This window comes from Podarcis gaigeae, assembly GCF_964106915.1.
Source record: "Podarcis gaigeae genome assembly, chromosome: 15".
NCBI classification, from domain to species: Eukaryota; Metazoa; Chordata; class Lepidosauria; order Squamata; family Lacertidae; genus Podarcis; species Podarcis gaigeae.
The window spans coordinates 14,630,206-14,650,245 of record NC_139692.1 but is presented as its reverse complement, the minus strand read 5'-3'; the positions used below and the strand labels follow the sequence as shown (position 1 = coordinate 14,650,245).

General features: G+C 46.0%; 1 protein-coding gene across 2 annotated transcripts in view; it reads left to right on the top strand.

Annotated features, from left to right (window-relative positions):
- Window positions 1-20,040, top strand: part of KIRREL3 (kirre like nephrin family adhesion molecule 3) — a 761,495-nt gene that overhangs the window by 688,673 nt on the left and 52,782 nt on the right. For both annotated transcript variants that reach the window (XM_083713549.1, XM_083713548.1), the window contains exons 10-11: window positions 790-917; window positions 8,759-8,885. In XM_083713549.1, the coding sequence (XP_083569675.1) occupies window positions 790-917; window positions 8,759-8,885 (255 nt within the window). The remainder of the gene's footprint in view (window positions 1-789; window positions 918-8,758; window positions 8,886-20,040) is intronic.

Sequence of the window (20,040 nt, the reverse complement as noted above, 5' to 3'; positions counted from 1 at the left end):
CTGACTGGTTGCCAGGTGCTTGGGCGCCACAGTGCAAGGCCTTTGGGGTTGGCCCTATGCTTGTCAGTGCTGAGCAAGGAACTGCAAAGCTTTTTCCCCATGAGGAAGCCAATCTAGCCTCATCTCTACTTTCCCCACACCTGCATGGCATATCCTGTCAGGTGTGGGGCAGGTGGGCAGGAGAAACAAACTTTCTGAGCCAAATGGGGCCCATGGGCCAGAGGTTTTCTACCCCTGCCCTCTGCTTTGATCCAATTTTGTCTGCTAAGACTACCCAGTACCCAGTGCACAGAACTAATGCAGCACTGGAGAGGCAGGCAGAATTGTAGCTTGGCAGTGCCTTTGTACCACAGACCATGCCCAGCATGTACCACCTGCCCACGTGGCAGGTTGGCTGCTCCAAGCTAGACTGCCATGGCCATTCAGGCCAACAGCCTGAGACTCTTTCATAACTCCTAGGGACCCACAGTTCCGGAACTATGAAAGTGACACCTTAGTCACCCTATCAGAATGATTTCTGTTTTTGTGAAGTTCATGTGTTCATATGTTCAAAGCTACTTTGGAAGAGATGGAATAAATGTCTCTGGATTAGGTTTCAAGCCTCCATTTCTTCCTCTAGTCAAGAATCTAAAGCCACAACAAGGGAGAGATCTAATTCATGCATTATGTCTCTCCTTGAGTGATTGCATGGTCCTTATCACCTTTTCCTCCCCTTACCTGCTATGAAGAATAGGTTCATTGCTGTCCTATTTTGCAGATACCTATTCTGTGACATATCTCTTATTATAGTTGGGCCACGCATGATGACGGAACCACAGTCCCTTCTTGTTGACCTTGGATCGGACGCTGTATTTAATTGTGCTTGGATCGGAAACCCGTCGCTGACCATCGTCTGGATGAAGCGGGGCTCGGGTGTGGTAAGGATGCTTAAAATCAGCTCAATATTTGATGGGAAGTTTGAGGGCTGAGTGCCAAGTGCCCTCCAGACTGGTGTTTTGTGTTGTGTCGTTTTTGCTATTATATTCTGCAACATGTTCTTGACACAATGTTGTGATGGATTTATTGGGTCGTCCAGACATCATTCTGCTTTATTTTTTATTTTAATTTTTTGCAATACTTCCCTAGTGCCACCACACATGCACTATACATTTAAAGCAGTATCACACCAATTATTATTATTATTATTATTATTATTATTATTATTATTATTATTATTATACCACCCTATATCCAGAGGTTTCAGGGCGGTTCACATAAATTTAAACAATCTAGTTTGCTGAGGGAAATGAGAGTTGTAAAGGGACCCCATTCCCCTCACAGTGCTACAATTCTGAGTGGTTTAATAATCAATCCGTCTTCACAGGGAACTCTGGGAATTGTAGCTCTGGGAGGGGAATAGGGGTCTCCTGGTGCTGTGGGTTAAACCACAGAGCCTAGGACTTGCCAATCAGAAGGTTGGCGGTTTGAATCCCCACAATGGGGTGAGCGCCCATTGCCCGGTCCTTGCTCCTGCCAACCTAGCACTTTGAAAGCACATCAAAGTGCAAGTAGATAAATAGGTACCACTCCAGCAGGAAGGTAAACAGCATTTCCGTGTGCTGCTCTGGTTCACCAGAAGCGACTTAGTCATGTTGGCCACATGACCCGGAAGCTGTACGCCGGCTCCCTCAGCCAATAAAGCGAGATGAGTGCCGCAACCCGAGTCGGCCACGACTGGTCCCTTTACCTTTACCTTTTAACAACTCCCAGCACCCTTAATAAACTACACTTCCTAGGATTGCTGTCTGGAAAGGCTATGGCACAGCAAAAGTGGGACAGAAAAGCCGCCATAACATTTGTGGTAAGAAAGGTCACAGGATTTCAGCAGGAGGTTACAGGAAATGGAGTCATATAAACACCCCGAAACTACTGGAGGTGTGAACAGCATTGAAAGCAAGATCAAGTTTGACCACCTCCAATAGCATCAAGAGTGCAAATTATCGTAAATGTAAATATTTTGAATATAAGGGATGCTTGGAGGGGGTTCTCTACTGAGTCAGACCATTGGTCCATCTATCTCAGTTCTGGCTACACTGGTTGGCAGTTACTGTCCAGGGTTTCAGGAAGGTGTCTCCTCCAGTCCTACCTGGAACTGTCAGGGAGTGAACCTGGGACCTTCTGCATGAAAAGCAGGTGTTCTGCCACTGAGGCACAGCCTCTCCTCAATACTGGTTCTTGCAGGCACAAATGGTGGCGTCAACTCACATGACATCATTCTCTTTCTGCCTTTATTGACTAGAGTATTGTGGCAGGTGGGTGCTCTGTGCATTGTAGATATCATGCTCGTCTCACAAAGTGTAGCAGCTATGAACATGAATCATAATTTAAATCTGAGCTCATCCCTAAGACTTGGTTAGCCTTTGATAATCTCCTGCCTCATCACCAGCCCTCCCCCCACCTGCCCATCCACAAGGCAGAGATAAGGATAATGGGCTGCTCTTCACTGTAGTTGTAACGAACACCGAGGTAATGCATTGTTCCAAAGAGATAATCTGCAGCAGGAAGTCAGGGGGCTATTTTGTAGCACTTTACAGACTTAATAATAATAATAATAATAATAATAATAATAATAATAATGCCAGAAGACTGAGCAGTACAGGAGATAGTTGTGTACCATATCACTACATCCCATGTGAGGTTCTTTGAGTGGTTGTGGAAAGCCTGTGAAAGTAAATATTGAGTAGTAGCAAAGTCTAAGTCATGGAGTGGACTCTTGGATTTGTTTATTGGATTAATCCTTTGCTCTCAGCCTCGCTGCTCTTGCCTTCTGCTGGCGATTCCCACAGCAGCAGGATCAAATATTAGTGTTATTTGCAGTTCAGAAGGGACAACAAGCTGTTGCTGAGCTGGTAGATAGATCAAACATGTGAACGATCTGTGGCCCACCTTGAAATATACAAAACTGGGCATGCCTGCTGCATCCGGCAGTTAACTCAGAGCGTCATTGTTGTAGCCTAAGGGGGGGGGGAGAGACCAGCTGGGATTCTGAGGAAACTTACGTTCTGTAGTCAATTCCACATTCTGTGTGATTCTATCCCAGTGTTCACAACCAGGGCTGGCCCACCCAGGAGGCAAACTAGAACGGCCACGTTGGACAGCAGAATCCTTCAGGGAAGCACCCCCACAGGGACCCCACCCTGCTACCAGGTTTGCATGGCAGCATCTTCTGGCAAAATCTCATGAGATCTCACCAGAAACTGCCACCGTAGAACCCCAGTCAACAAGGCTTTAGCAGCTGGGGCGGCAACAGTTTTCTCATTCTGCTCCAGTGAAATGGGATGGGCCACCCCGGATCTTATCCTAGTGTTGAGAACTGTGTAGTCACCTGCCCTTTCTATTCTGCTGCTGTGTAGTGAAGAGGTTCATTATGTCACTGCCTGGAGTTCTGGGCCTGGCAAATGTATGGACATGTTTGATCAATTTTGGACTTCCAGATAAGAGCAACAGTCCAATTACACTGGACTGCCTGAGATGGTCAAGATGGTGCCCCTTCCATTCATTCCACATATGGAAGCTAATCGAGCTAGCATTCAACACTGTCAGTGGAGCGGTGTCCTCCACTGCATTAAGGGGCAGCAAGCTAGGTGAGGGAGCCATCTGGCAGAAACAGTACTGGGCTTCAACATCTCTCCACCATAACCTACACTCCAGCATCTGCCACCCAAGGTGCCTGCCTCGCCATGCCTAATGGAAGGGCCAACCTTCCTCGGTTGCAAACTGCACTGGTGGCAGCAGGCAGTGGTGGCTGTCCAGAGATGGCAGTGAATGTTCTCAGCACTTTCAAAGAAAAGAGGGGAAATTTTAGGCCAAGCGAGGTCAAGGAGGCTGATTTATGTAACTGGACTAATAAAAAAAATGAAAGGTACGTTTCCATGGCAGTCACAGCACTTTCCACATTTCTGCTGCTCAAAGGGGATCTTTGCAAAGTAACCCTAATAGAAGTTGAATTGATTCCCATTATGAACAGCATCTGGGTTAACCAAAGGCCAAGGCAACCGCTTTGCCTCTTTGTGACAGGTGGAACTTTGTAAACCACCTCCACGTTTGGCTCTTTTTGTGAACAGTCCTTGCTTACAGAGCACTGCACAGCTAAAGCTTAAGGGCAAATAGCCTCCTGGCATCAACCCAGTCCTGGATCCAGTTTCCTAGGACTGTGCATACCTATTCATCACCTAGGAGCTTCAGCATGCAGTGATAACTTGCATGTGTGGATGGTCCATCACAGATGCTGTATCACCAGTAGTCATTGGTGCTAATTGAGACTAGCATGGTGGGAGGCAGAGAGACCAACAGTAGGTGGAGCCACTACCTGATTAGTTGTAAGTAAAAAGACAAGTTGAGGTTGGTGGGGCAGTGCCTCATTACCCTGAATTGACCATCCTCCACTGAATACTGCAGAGAAAGCATTCATCAATATCCCCTTATGCAGTGGTTTACAGGAGTTAATTCACAGAAACTGGTGACTAATCATCAAGTGTAGAGTAGAACTAAGTGTTGAGAAATCAAGAGTCTAGCATGCATGTATGAACCAGCCCAGTCATGCTAGAGATAAAACCCAGGACTTGGCTTTTCACATTCACTTACTAATATCCTATCTATACCTGTATATCTGTTTCAGTGAAAGTGCTGTGAGTAACTAGAGCAGGTGAAAGTCACATTACACCTTAATGGAGAGAAGTCACATGTACTTATTGGGGTGCAAGAGAGCTCAAAGTATGATACTACAAGGCCATCTACATCCTAAATATTAATGAGTGGGCAAACAGATCTTAAAAGAGCAGGTAACAAGAGACCTTCTATGTTTGTGTTTATTTTGACCCCATGATATAGTGTAACAAACACCTTGAACACAATATGCATGCACAAGAAGGAGTGCCTATGGAGTATCAGGAATTCAGAACCCATGATTCAGGGTCTCCTCAAGCATACAAATCTGTCTGCCAGAAGTGGTAAACAATAGGAGCACATATAAAACCAATACAGATAATATTAAATAGTAGGCATTGGGGACTCATGAGGTTGAACTCAGCTTTGCAGGTTTTACAAAAAACTAAAGCCCTTGTTTACAATGCCTGAGTTACCTTCAGATACATGGTTCATTCAGGCATATCCATTCTACAGCCTTCATCTGGGTATGCAGTAATCCCAAAGTGGAATGTGGAGATAAATGCACTCCTGTGCTATGGGCAGCTTGATTTACAAATGGTTTGTGGGGCTGTGGACCATAAAATCAGACTTATTTTACAGGAACAAATGCATCAGGCCTCCAACAGAAGCCAGAACAGTTTGGTGGGGACAGTGAACAGAGTCCTTCACTTTACAAACTTTTGTTCCTTTCTTTCAGTTCCCCCAAGCCATTCATTTCTCATCCATTCCCTCCTCTTGACTAGGACCCTTGGGAGGAATTGTGCTGCATTCCTGTGTACATTTACCTGGAAGTAAGCTTCAGAATATAATAGATATCACTAGTAGTCACTCACCCCAGCTGTACTTCAATAACTTGACATGTGTTCTGCTGCTGCAGAAGGAAGGATAGAGCCCTTTTGAAACTAACAAGCCAGGAAGGACTCCCTGGCTTTGGGCACTGTGATGTTGGGGCCACTCCGCAACTGACGAAAACTCACTTCTACGCTTAGCACCATGGACAGCACTTGATCTGGTCTGATAAGTGAGCTGGGTCTTCATATCTTAGGCATCTTGGATAGTGATTGAACAGAACCTTCCAAGTGTTGCTTAGCCTTTGAAGAACTATTCTACTGTTGCTTTCCTTCAGATCGCCTCCACAGCATAGAATTCATGCCCTTTTCAATGTTAGAGCTAAGGTACCTTCCCTGTGCAAAAAAGTGCACATATTTTATCTTTTTTCTTTTCAGTATTCATTGGGTAAAGGGAACCACCACCCCTCTTCGTGACCCTTATCTCGTTTCTTTCTTTTGGGTTCTGAAACATCCTGCTCAGCATCTCCTTCTCAGCCTTGAGCAAATCAAGTTAGAAGTCTGTCTTTTCGGGTGTTGGGAGGTGTTACAAATGACTTGCCTTGGAAAGGCAGCTGTGCTGTCTTCATGGCCTTTCCTTTAGCTCCCTCTAGCTGACAAATGACTGCACTGTGCAACTCCAAGGACCACATAGCTCTAGACAAGATGACAGCCTACACAGAAATGATAAAAGGCGTTAGTGCTGATCCATTTCTGCCAGGGGAAGGCAGAATAACCATGCTGTTCGGAGAGAATAATCAGCTCACCTGAACACACTTGAGGAAATTATACGTCCATGCTTCAGTCCTGGCTCTGTTCTCCAAAGATAGCCCTGCTCCCCATTCTTTATCCTCAGCCTGCTCAATTCCTCTCAAGGCAGAGCATCCCAATTTCCTTCTCATGCTGTCTTGCTGCTCCCTGTAGTAGGCAGGGGCCCCTTAAAAAGCCTCTTCACTCATCAATCTTATTCCCCATTCATCGGCTGAAGGCTTTTCTCTGAATTTTGCAATGCAGTTCTCTTTATGTGGCTTTTACCCTTAAAGAAGTTTGGAAAGCAGGGTGAAATTGAGGGAGTGGGATCTTTGGATCACTTTACAACTGTAAAGGGTCATAGCTGAGTGACAGAGCACATACTGATGCATGCAAAATGCATACACATACACATGCATGCAAAAGGTTTCAGGTAGGTCTGGGACAGACCACTGTCTGAAACCCTGGACAGCTCCTGCCAATCAGTGTCAACAATACTGGGCTACATGGATTCATGGTCTGACTCAGCAAAAGTTACCTAAACAACCTCTCCACAGCCAGGTGTCAAATTACTTTCTCCCCATCACCAACATGGATGTTCCTGAATCCCTGCTTCACTGGAAAATGCAGTGGGACATTTGCAAAGCCCTAGATTTGTCACTTTTAAAAACAAAACAAAAAACTAGACTCTTTCAGTTTCAATACTTTTGCAAACACAATAGTTCCGATATGAGCAGCCTTTGCAATATCTCTGAGTACTGCTAAGGGCATTAAGTGGTTTGCTAAGCATCAGTGTAAATTCCCAGAATGAGCAGAGGAATTGGCTGCAAGATCAGACACTCGGCAATGCCAACCGCTAACGTGTGGGTTTGTGTTTACATAGCAAGCACATGTTGGAAAGGCAAAAGGAAGCAGGCCTATTGGGACACCATCCAGACTCCTGCAGGGGAAGGTTGACAGATGCCTCTGCTTTGCCCTGTGCAGAAAGGTGAAGGAGCAGCATCACCCAATATGTAAATCCCAACACTGAAAGTTAATGTCTGCCCGCTGTAGCTGCCAATAGATCCTGACAGTTCTCGTATATGTGGAAAATTAGCCATCGAGCCTCAACTGTTTCTGCAGGCAATTAGAAAGAGTTGACTCTTAAAGGCCATATTTGTTTTAGACTCATCATATTTCTAAATACCACAGGAGCTTGGATTTTCCTGACTGGTTTGCATTAAAATTCCCTGATTCAGCACTTAGGAAGCTTTAATAAAGCTGCTGATTGCACCGATGTGGGCAAGAGGGCCATGTTCCTGGCAGTGTGGATTGCAGAAGGGTCAAAGAGGCAGGGAGCCAGCAAATCTCTGCCAGGGTAGGACTGACTGCAGAGAGTAAGCAAATCTCAGAGTGTCCATCTCCCACATCAGTCTACCTGACTCAGGGCTGTTTTACATGTTGCATTTGAATGGTGTGGTTGTGTTCTCCAAAGCAATACCTGTTTCAGATATTTCACAGGAAAAACCGCACTGCTGTAGAATCTTTTAGATGCATTCATGATGCTATTCACAAAATTCAGGGTGAAATGACAGACAATAACACAATAGGTGTGAGAGCACAGCATGCCAGTTCTCCACCTTGAAGCCACGGGGAATGCAGTTTGCAGGACACACAGGGAGAGGTGTTTAGGCCTTTCACTGCACCCCCCTGCAACTTACCCTTCCCAAGCTGGGTTTCCAAACCATGTTTCTTATGTAAAGTGGTGGGAAGGTGACTGGAGTGAGTTTCAGGGGAAAGCAGCAGGTGGGCTATGGATGCAGCACTCCCTGCTCACATACTGTATTCTCCCCAGCAAATGAATATATCCATCCACTTTGCAGCCACTTTCCAGAGTTCCCAGACCTGTATTTGCCACCAAATGTCCCAAAGCCTTCCCAAATATAATCTATAGTTTAAACATTGAAACATATTGCCAGTGTTTGCTGTTCTCCTTCATATGCCCAAATCAATTTATTAGCAGCTGTGGTTTGGTGTATTTCAAAGTTGAGATGAGCTTCTAAATGGAAAGGAACCTTTCAACTCCACTTGATTGAATATAACACTTATTGATCTACCTGTTGGGATGGGACCATAGCTTAGTGGTTGAGCAAAGCACATGCAAGGATGCAAAAGATCACAGGTTCAATCTCCAGGTAGGACTGTCTGAAACCCAGAAGAGGTGCTGTCATCATAGTAGACTCTGATGGGGCTTCCCGAACCTGGTCCAAGCTCCAGATGTTGGACTACAGCTCACATCATCCCTGACAATTGGCCATGGAACTGGTGGGAGTTAAGAGTCCAGCAACATCCAGAGGGTACCAGGTTTTGGAAAAATGAACTAGATGGACCAATGTAAGGTAGCTCCATAGCTGTGGAGGTAACTTCACTGCCTCCTAGAATGTGTATTGAGAGATAGGTGGGCATTCTCACTTGACCACTGACACGTGGAGCAAACTGACTCTCTTCTTTTCCAGGTCCTGAGCAACGAGAACACACTAACGCTAAAGAACGTGCGCCAAGAGGATGCTGGGAAATACGTGTGCCGAGCCGTAGTTCCACGTGTGGGTGCAGGAGAACGGGAAGTATCTCTGACTGTCAATGGTACTTAACTTAAACCATCTTTACACTTCTTTAACTTTAGTCATCGGTCTTCTCTCTCAATAACAGTTTACAGAAGTGCAGGTATTGGGCCAAAAAACTAGTTTGCCTGGATTATCACCTTGTGATTTCATATTTCTTCCTTGTGCCACATTAGCCATTGGTAGATGCTGTAGCTAAGAAACGTAAAGGTAAAGGTAAAAGATCCCTGGATGGTTAAGTCCAGTCAAAGGTGACTATGGGGTTGCAGTGCTCATATTGCTTTCAGGCCGAGGAATCTGGCGATTGTCCAAAGACAGCTTTCGGGTCATGCAGCCAGCATGACTAAATTGCTTCTGGTGCAATGGATCACCGTGACGGAAACCAGAGCACACAGAAACACCGTTTACCTTCCCCGTCGCAGTGGTACCTATTTATTTACTTGTACTGGTGTGCTTTCGAACTGCTAGGTTGGCAGAAGATGGGACAGGACAACGGGAGCTCACCACTGTCAAGCGGATTTGAATCACTGGCCAGCCTAGCAGTTTGAAAGCATGCCACCTCCTTCGGCCTGAAGCGAGATGAGCGCCACACCCCAGTCACCTTTGACTGGACTTAACCGTCCAGGGGTCCTTTACCTAAGAAAGCTGTGATTGTCTCAGAAGCAAAACACTTCCCTTTATTTCTATCCCCTTCCCCAAGATGAATCCCCAAAGCAAACTGTTTTGCAGATATCTAAAATAGTGCCCCTTCATAACAATAAGGAGGGTCCTGATATACCCCTATGCATTTGTCTAACACCCTTTTTGATGGGTTTAAAAATGGGAGGCCCAGGGTATTTGCAGGGAAGAATCAGTAGGAAGGTTGGCTATATTCTACCTCTACAATGGCTGTGTTGGAGACTGTATGCTGGGAAGCACAAGTGAGGGGAGTGTTGTTGCATTCAAGTCCTTCATACAGGATTCCCATAGGCATCTGATTGGCCACTGTGACAGCAGGATGCTGTTCCAGCAGGACTCTTCTTAAGTGCCCTTTCCTACTGTTGCTGAATCCCACCTATGATTGCACACTTCTCCAACCCACTGTTCTTTCCCTGTTATCTCTGCCTTTCTCAAGATAGTGTGCAGTTTTGCCTTAAAGTGCTGGAGTAGAGATGTAGAGGAAGGGTACTTCCACCATGCATTTGTATGCATAACTGCTTTGGAAGGCAACCTTCCCAGGGCCACATGCCCATGGTGGGTAGAGCCAGAGGCAAAAGTGGGTGGAGCCATGAATATTAACATTCCCTCTACAGAGTAGGCTGGTGCCTACGCATCTGAGTTCAAATCCTCTATGCTCTTGACCACAATATGTGGTGATTATTGTCCTATGGGGAGACTCCATTCTCAAAGTCATGACATCTTCCCAGGTTTTCTAGGCCAGACACCATAACAATGTTAAACAACTTTAAAATTGACTTCATTGTTGGGTGTAGGCACAGTACCTGCTCCCCTTTCTGGAGTGCTGCAAAGCCGAGTCTAGAATCCATGTCTCTTGGTTCTCTGTCTAGTCTCCCCGACTTTGAGCCAGACAGTGGGAAAGAAAGAGTAAAGCTCTTCCCAGGAACATACGAAGAACGAAAGAATAAAAGTGGGGGAATCTATGCTTACTTTGTTTGACTTTTCGAAGGCACCCTCTCCCTCAAGCAGCCCCATTTAATATTCATTCGTTGGGCATTTGCACCATTTAATTTTAAATGCAGATAATGTAGAAGAGAGAAGCCAAGGGCAACCCAGCAGGGCCATTGAGGGGGGGGGGGGAATCAACCACTCCCTTGCCTTCTGCTCAGAGCACCTTCCCTTGCAGTCCCCCTTTTCCCTCTTGGCTGCTGCAGTTTAATTACAATTCAAATAGCTTGCAGAAAGCAAAGCAATACATTTGATGAAAACAAAGAACCTTGCTATGCGTGCACACACACACACTCTCCCCTCCTGGAATTTCTGAGTAAAAGGAGTCAATTACTGGAGCACTGTTTGAAGCCAGCAAGACGGGAAATGGTGGCCTCCCAGCTTCTCACCAGGTTTTGATTTTGCTTGCTACGTAGTGGAAAGTGGCAAAGGAGGAAATGAGAGGAGGGACTTGTGAGGAATGGTACACTTCAGCTTCATGGGCAGTATCTAACTAGCTTGCTTCATCAATGTGAAGAGCTGTGCTTGTGCAATGGAACTCCACCCTCCGGTCTCTCAGCCAGCCCTAGACCTGACTTTTGCATAGCTGGAATGAAGCCCACTAAGAATACGAAGAGTGCCACCCATTGCTACACCCACTACTGTTGGTTTGAGGGGAAAACCCTTGGGTTGTGTTCTACTAAGTTTTACTCAGAGAAGACCCACTGAAATTAATGGAACTAAGATAGTAATGTCCATTAATTTCAGTAGATCTCCTCTGAGCAGGGCTATATCCCCCTGGTATTAGGCCACCTGCCGACTATCAGTGTTTTGTGAGAAGAATTGAAGCAGCTACCAGAAATTAAAAGTGGATTGCAGCACTCTGTTGCCTTAGTTCAGCAAATTCCAGTTATTTTTCCCCTACACTATTTTGTTAGGAAACTGAAGGGGAAATGCACTGAAAAGGACGGGGGCAAATGAGCGAATATATTTTGGAAAGGCATATAACCCACTGTGCAAGCAAAACTAGATGAATACCCATCATCCTGTATCCTCCCCACAAACAACCTAGAATGACTGTTCAACGAAGAGTGAATGTAGTGTAACTTCCACATATATTTTGTGCAAGCAAACCATGGCTCTATCAACAGGTCATCTGAAGAATGCCCAAGATAATTCCTGGGTTTTGTTTGTTTGTTTGTTTTCCCCTTCTGCATTTAATCTGCAGCTATTGTCCCCATCAGTTCGGATCACCCATCTGGCTGTTTGTGGGAGAATCCTCTCCCTGGGTGGAAATAAAATACATCTTGGCATATGAGAAGAAAATGATTCTCTTCTGCCTCCCACCTGCCCTGATAAGGGGAGGAGGGGACAGGCACAGAGAGAGAAACCTAGATTCCTGTCAATTGTGCAGAGGCGATGTTATCAGGCACCGGGCCCTCACCAATGTAATAATAAGGATAAATGACCGATTGCCTGGAACGGAAGATACAGCACAAACCAATTTGCTGCAGCTAATCTTGTCAAGCAGTCCCTCTATCCAGAATCCTTCTTTCCCTGTTTTTAATCCCAAGAACCAGACAATGGTGTTAACAAAAGGAACTGTGATTGTACCACCAAGCAAACCAGATTAGTGCCTGGGGCTGGGGGCTGCCTTGGTAGCACAGAAGGAAGAATCCAGCAGGCAAAAATGATGTTCTTTACAGTGTGGAATTTAGCAGGGAGGAGGGCAGGGACAAAACTGCAGTTAGTTGGCTCTGCCTATCACTGGCTCTGACTCTGGCTGCATCTACTGTTGCTGTCCCTCCCTTCTGCTCCTACCAGTTCCAATGGGCACCTGCCACCAATGTTCATTTATCTGCCCTAAGCTTTATTTTAAGCTACCTCTATGTCCAGCAGCCTGGATATTTCCAGCAAGCTTGAGAATCATAGAACTGTAGAGTTGGAAGGGTCCCTGAGGACCGCCTCTCCCGGTATGCCCCACGGAGGACCTTAAGGTCCATATATAGCAACACCCTAGAGGTCCCGGGCCTTAAGGAAGTCAGACTAGCCTCAACCAGAGCCAGGGCCTTTTCAACACTGGCTCCAGCCTGGTGGAACGCTCTGTCTCATGAGACCAGGGCCCAGCAGGATCTGATTTCTTTCCGCAAGACCTGTAAGACAGAGTTGTTCTGCATGGCCTTTGGCTTGGAATCAATTTGATTCCCTCCCCCTCTTTCTTTTTTCCTTTCTCCTTCTGTGATGGAACACCTACCGTATTTGGGGACTTCCCTGGCTTTTTTCTGGCCCATGTAGGACCAGTCTGGATAGTTGGCCTTGGTGAAGACTTGACATTTTTATCCCCAAAAAAGTTTGAGTTTCCACTGAAAGGAGGCTGCATTTTAATGTTTTAATCTTGCATTTTAATCTTGTTTTTTAAGTAGTATTTTGATCAATTGTTTTATATCAGATGTTAGCTGCCCTGAAACCCAGTCTTGGCTGGGGAGGGTGGGGTATATATTGTTGTTGTTGTTGTTGTTGTTGTTGTTGTTGTTGTTGTTGTCATCAATGCTGTCCCATACAGGGATTGAACCTTCAACCTTGGCGTTATCAGCACCCCAGCTGAGCTATCCATGCTTCAGTCTCCGGTTCTTGGATATTCTCTTTCTGCTGCAGTCTCCTTACTCAGCCCATATCCCCAGATGCATGATAGACTCCTTATGTTACCAAAGTTGGCAATGGGGAAGTAGTTAATTTGTAAACCTTGCTTCACAACCCCTTGCTGCCGCTGGCCCTTTTATCTCAAGCATTGATATCCCGGGATCCCCATTCTCCTAACAATTCTCAGCAAGCTTAACAAACTACAGTTCCCAGGATTCTTTGAAGGAAGCCATGGCTGTTCAAGTGCTATCATAGTGCTTTAAATGGATTGTGCCGATGTGGCATATTTTTTTCCTGCATGACAACAACTAAAGAAAAGGAATGTCCTTCCTCAAGATGCTAACAGTTGTTTCATAGGAAAATATGTTTTTCAGTCAGGTGCCCATTCTCCCTGGAACTTTCTAGCCTCCCTTTGATTCCAGAAAAAGTCCCTGAAACCAGAAACCTGCCTTTCATTTTGTTTGAGACTCTGGGGCTGCACAAATAAATTGGCACCGAAGCTGTCATGGAAGACTTAAAAGACACACAATAGCTAGACAATAACTTTTCCTCTCTCTGCCTCTTAAACAAGACTGAGCAGGGAACTTTTGTTCCCACCCAAATCATACTAAGAACAGTGCCACCTTGTGGCTGAGCTGTATTATGACACTATCCACACAGCAGCTCAAAAAACAGTTGCTGCCGATACGGCCACCATTTATATCCATAGCAACACTGCCAAAATACTCAGCACAGAATTGGCAAGTGGGGAGAGTGGCATCCTTTGCTAGCCAACACTGCCTGTTGAGGAATCAGACTCCAGTCCTGAATTGCAAAATGTCTATTATCTCACTGGGCTGTTCATTTTCTCAGAAATCATTCTTATGTCATATTCTGTTATCATGGTGATAAGCCTCACAGATGCTGAACTCCTGGGGCGATATAATCATCCCAAATCCATTTGTTTTGGTGCTATTTAAAATCTACTTTGTTAGCAGGGTGTGGGTGGGATTGAATCCCTTCCTTTGATTATGAAGATGCTCACCATACAGCTGAAATTCCTGTGACCTGGCATGAAGAGCTCTTTCACTCTTATCGGGCCCCTGACAGCACATCCCAAAGATGGTCTGATTCTTTAGGACTGATGAATTGCATGAGGTTTTATCACTGCATAAAATACAGGCTTCAGAAACAAGGGTGCAGTCCAGGATGGTATCAGTGAAGGCCAAAGGGGGCATTTCCCCACCAACCTTACCTGTCTACCTTCTTTCTGACAACAAGACCAGGCCAACCAGCTTCCTCCTCTTTAACCTTAGCATCACCTTTTGTAGAACTCAGCAGGGAGGAGAGGGACAAAGCAAGAATTAGCTGGCTCTTCTTGTCATTAGCTCTGGTGCCACCTACTGCTGGTCCTCCCAGTGGCGTAGCGTGGGTTGTCAGCACCCGGGGCAAGGCAAGTAATTTGCACCCCCTAACCCGTGGATTTGCGCCCCCTAACCCGTGGATTTGCGCCCCCTAACCCTAACCCCCAGAAGTTGTGCCCAGTGCGGCCGGGGCCCCCTGCACCCCCCACGCTACGCCACTGCGTCCTCCTGCCTTCTGCCCTTGCAGTCCCAATGAGCAACAGTCACCACTGTTAGGAATACAACTCAGGTTTGCAGCTTTGGTTAGCAAGGAAGGTTCCCACCCTGATTCTGGAAGGAAAGCAGAGCTTCGGATTGAGCCATTTTCCTACTGTTGCCAGCACTCTTAGCCCTCAGCTGCGTGACATAATAAATAGAGAGTGGGAACACCTCTAACTGCATGCAGAAGGCTTCCCCCCACTTCATATACCACAGCAGCCCCCCGACATTTAAGATTAAGGGGCAGGACCTAAACATTTAAGCATCAAGGCGAGTGTGCCACACACACTCATGCCAGCTTCCCTTTGCACTTCATTCTTGCTCTGTGACCAACGCTCCTCATTATGAATGAGGCACACAACACAAATGTTTACCTTGGTAATTCCCTGCTGCACCAGTCCTTCAAGTGTATTAGGCATGCAGGGATGTTAGGCTGTCAGCCAGGTCTGTTTCCCACTCAGTTTAGCATGAAACAATTGTGTAGAACATTAGATTGAAGAAAGTGGGGGCAGATAGAGAGACATGCTACGGTGTGCACAGCCCCCTTGTTTCATTCCTCATACCAGCAAGCAAACCGCCTTTGCCCTCCCAAATACAGCGCGCGCGCACACACACACACACACACACACACACACAGTTTGGGTTGTTAGCGCATTGTTTTCCGTTCCTTCCTCACAGCCACTCATGCAAATGCAAATCTATTTTAATGAAGGGGGCTAATAGACAGCAATTATGTCTCCAGCTATTTTGTTGTTCCCCTGAAATGATTTCCTTCCTGGATTTCCCCCTTCCTTCCTTCAGAGATAGCTCCCAGCCGATTCGCTCCTGGGATGAGAGAAGCTGAGGTTTCAATGCACAAATGTTCCAACAATTAGTTTCTCCATCAGAGGCAACCTATACTCCCTCCACGTGCATTCACACATGCGCCAAGAGTTACTGGGGGCACATAATTGCACTCAGGCTGCCTGACTGGTGGTTTTTTTCTCATCTCATTTGTTCCGCAGAGTTCCTTCAGGTGAATTACTGCCAGCTATGTTTCCTCGGACCCCTCAGCATGCTGCTTTTCATTCATTTAATTTGCTTGCAGCCCGCCTTTCCTCCAATGAGCTCTCAGCAGTGTACATGGTTCTCCAACACCTATTTATCCTCACCACAACCCTGTGAGGTAGGCTAAGCTGGCAGATAGTGACTGGCTTCATGAGAGCTTCAGGGCCAGGTGGAGATTTGAACCTGGGGCACACATACACCCCAGTCCTAGTCCAGCACTCTACCTTCTCCCCCACATTGGCTGTCCGCAGAGGAACAGAGTGGAAGGGTTTGTATGGCAGAAGCACTGGTGGGAGAGGAGAATATGTGCATGCAAAGATTGCACTGGAGTAGGAACATACATGTTTCATTTGTCCTATCCCTTTAAGCCAAGGATGCAGCCCTTGCAGCCCTCCAGGTGATGCTGGACTAAGCCTGTGCAGCCAATGGTCAGGGGCAATAGTAGGGATGCAGTACAACAAAATCTGGAGATCCACAGCTTCCCCACTGCTTCTATAAGCCACATATTTTCAACCACCAAAATTGAAGGCACCCGGTTCTCCTTACTCTGTTTGCTCTTTGCTCCCCTTAACAGGGAGGGGCCTGCATCTCAGTGGCAGAGTTTGTACACAGGAAGATCCCAGGTTCCACAGCTGACATCTCCAGAAATGGTCATTAGGACTCCCATCTGAAACCCTGGAGAGCCTTTTCACCTAGATTAAATATGGAGGTGCTCAGGGGGGTCAAATGCAGCTCGCCAAAACTCCCAACATCCCATAGGCTGCACCCCTCACCTGCCCTGCTCCAAGCCCTCCTTAAATCATTCTGCTGGCTAGAATGTGTCCTTGAACTCTGAGAAGACCTCTTCTCAGGTGGAGGACACAGGAGGGAGTGGCAGTGTGTGCAGAACCTAGCCTACTGTATAAAGGTGAAATTCACATTTGTTGCTCCACCCATTTTTGCCTCTGGCCCTGCCCACCACCAGCACATGGTCCCCAGGAATTTGCCCAGAAGGGAAGGTGGCTCGCAGGTTGAAAATGGTCTTCCCCCCAGAATCTGGATAATGCTGTCTCAAGGGGCCAAGGGTCTGATTCGCATCCTTCTTTGATTCCTAATCCCTTTTCTGTTCTCAGACACTCTCTAGAACATTATTATTTTTTTAGATATCAGCCGGATGAAAATCCTGCAACTTTCTCCTTTTTAACCTAGTGGTAGGGGCATGACAAAACATGGGCAAAACTTGTGCTGTTGCCACCCCCATCCCCACAGAAATCTCTCTCCGTGGTCATTTTTATACCAAAAAAAGGGGACACAAAATCAGCATTGTAGAGTTAGAAGGAAACCCAAGGGTCATCTAGTCTAACCGCCTGCAGTGCTGAATTCACAGCTAAAGATGTTGAGGTTTGTGAGAAACTGCAGCTTTGAAGTGGACAATTAGTGAGTTGGCAAGATGCCAAGTAAAGCTAGGGTACGTGAGAAAGTCTGCTTGGAGATAGGGAAGCCTAGCAACAGGTGGCGATTGGCTAAAAGTTTTCCCTTATAAGCAGCATGACACAGGAGTTTGGAGTTGGAGTGTAGAGTTTGAATCGAGTCTGTGTGTATAGTAACTTGTACAAAAGCTGTGCTATACTCTGTATATAATAAAAGCAAATACAAATCAAGTTACTGTTCAGCAACTTATGTTCCTGAGTCGTCATCCTGGACTACACAGACTAAGTAGCCGGTAGCAGAGAGTTTTGGCTGAGATCCATCAACAAAAGAATCCCGAACAAATAGCCAGGCAGCTTCTGTTTAAAAGACTTCAGTAGAACCCACCAGCTTTCCACTGTCAAACAGCTCTTGCTACCAGAAAATTCTAACGTTTGGTCAGAATCTCGTTTCCTGTAATTTGAATATAGTGGTTTGCGTCCTTCCTTCCGGAACAGCAGAAAACAAGCATTCCCCCTTTGTAGGGGGTTGGACTAGATGAGCCTTGGGATCCCTCCCAACTCTGCAATTCTAAGCTTGTGACAGACTTTCAGATATTTGAAGGTGGCTATCGTATGACCTCTCAGGGATTGTTCATGCTTCCGCTTGTGGCATGCCTACAAAGCACGAGTCCAGGTGGTCAAAATAACTTGAATTGCTGTTTGCCCCAACTGAGCGCTAAAGAGCAGTTTTCTCCAGCGGAAAGCAGTGGCACAAGAGGAAGTGGGGATAATCCCTCATTCTTCTCTTCTCCAGGCTAAAGTCCCTCCACTGTTCTCATAAGGCTTGATTGCCAGACCCTTGATCAGGCATAGGCAAACTCGGCCCTCTAAATGTTTTCAGACTACAACTCCCATGATCCATAGCTAACAAGACCAATCGTCAGGGATGATGGGAATTGTAGTCCCAAAACATCTGGAGGGCCGAGTTTGCCTATGCCTGCCCTTAATCATCTTGGTCACCCTCTTCCTCACACATTCCAGCTTGTCAGTATCCTTAAACTGGACAGAGTGCTCCAGGGCAGGGGGGTCTGACAAGGCAGAATAGTGTAGTCCTATTCCTTCCCTTGACATGCTTTTATAAAGGGGTTGGGGAGGTGGTCTTAGTTCTTTCCCTTGTCACCTCTTTCCCACTTTTGGAAGACTCCTCTCCCCCCCACCCCTTCCTTCTCCTCTTGCAACAATAGCTTCCCAGTCTCCAAGGTAACGTCCCTTGCAGCTTGGGATGAGAGATAAATTTGATTCAATTCACATTTAAGGCCTAACTTATCAAATTCCCACTTTCCCAAAACAATAGAACTGAATCCCCAGCCGGCCTTCAAAATTTGCACTGGTCCGAATTTTGCGGTGCAGTTCTCTGCATGCAACCAAACAAAATTCACAGATCAGGGAAAGCGAGCAGGGGAAAGTCAGCATGCCAATGAAGATACCAGTGAAAGTGGCGTACAAAATTGCATCACATTAAGAGAAATTGCTAGCAAATAATAGATTGTATAAAAAAAATGTACTTATAAGAAGAAATTTGCACAAAAATGTTGAAGAATTTTATGGGGATTAAAAAATAATAATAATCACAAATTGCTCACAAATGTGAAGAACCAAATTTACTATTGGAAGAAGGAGAAACTGGGAGAACCAAAAGGGACAGATTCATTCATCCCTTCTTGCAACATGCCCAGGCAGGCTAGCCCTTTTCCAGTGAGTGGGCTGGATTGGCAGTATACAGTGGTACCTTGGGTTACATACGCTTCAGGTTACACACTCCGCTAACCCAGAAATAGTACCTTGGGTTAAGAACTTTGCTTCAGGATGAGAACAGAAATTGTGCTTCGGCGACGCAGCAGCAGGAGGAGGCCCCATTAGCTAAAGTGGTGCTTCAGGTTAAGAACAGTTTCAGGTTAAGAACGGACCTCCAGAACGAATTAAGTACTTAACCTGAGGTACCACTGTACTGGAAAACCACATCAACATGCAACATGCCAGGTGGGTGAGTGTGATATTTGAAACTTCAGGAAATTTACATCAGAAAACTTGTATGAAAGTAGCATTCCTGCCTGGGGCTGAAAATCTTGTTTTTTTCCCTTCCTCCCCTGGGAGCAGAAAACATGCAACTGATTGCTAAACTAAAATTCTGTGGTTGGGTGTTAAGAATGGAGGCAGGAGAAATATCCTGAGGAGTAGTGTTGATCCTTTAATGAGATTAATTAGTCATAGAAATATTAACACAGCCACATGGCATGTATCAGAGATAGACCGCCGCTGCAAAGAAGCCGAATAGCACACAAAAAAATCAAAAGATGCTGGATCAGAACTGGGTTGGGGAAGCGGTAATCTTTTGCAGTCTTTTTAGCCTGAGCTGTAGCTTGGGTGGAAGGATCCGCTTGCATTGTGCAGGAGCACCCTCTTCTGGCTCCCAGGAAATCACCTGTCAATTTGAGCCTTAGTTACGCTTTGAAGGGAGAAGGGGAAGATTCTTAGGCTGCATACACACCATACATTTAAAGCACATGACTTCCCCCAATAATCGTTGGAACTCTCATTTGTTAAGTGTGCTGGGAACTGTAGCTCTGTGAGTGGTAAACTACAATTCCCATGGTTTTGGTTTTAAAGAGAAGCCTTATGCTTTAAATGTATGGTGTGTATGCAGCCTTATAGACCCCTTCCTGGGATCTCGTGCAGCCCGAGGCAAGCAAAATCCAAAAGGCACTTGTCCAAGGGAAATAATAAGAATGAGAAGAAGAATCAATTTGTTGTCCTGTACAGTGGTACCTCGGGTTAAGTACTTAATTCATTCCGGAGG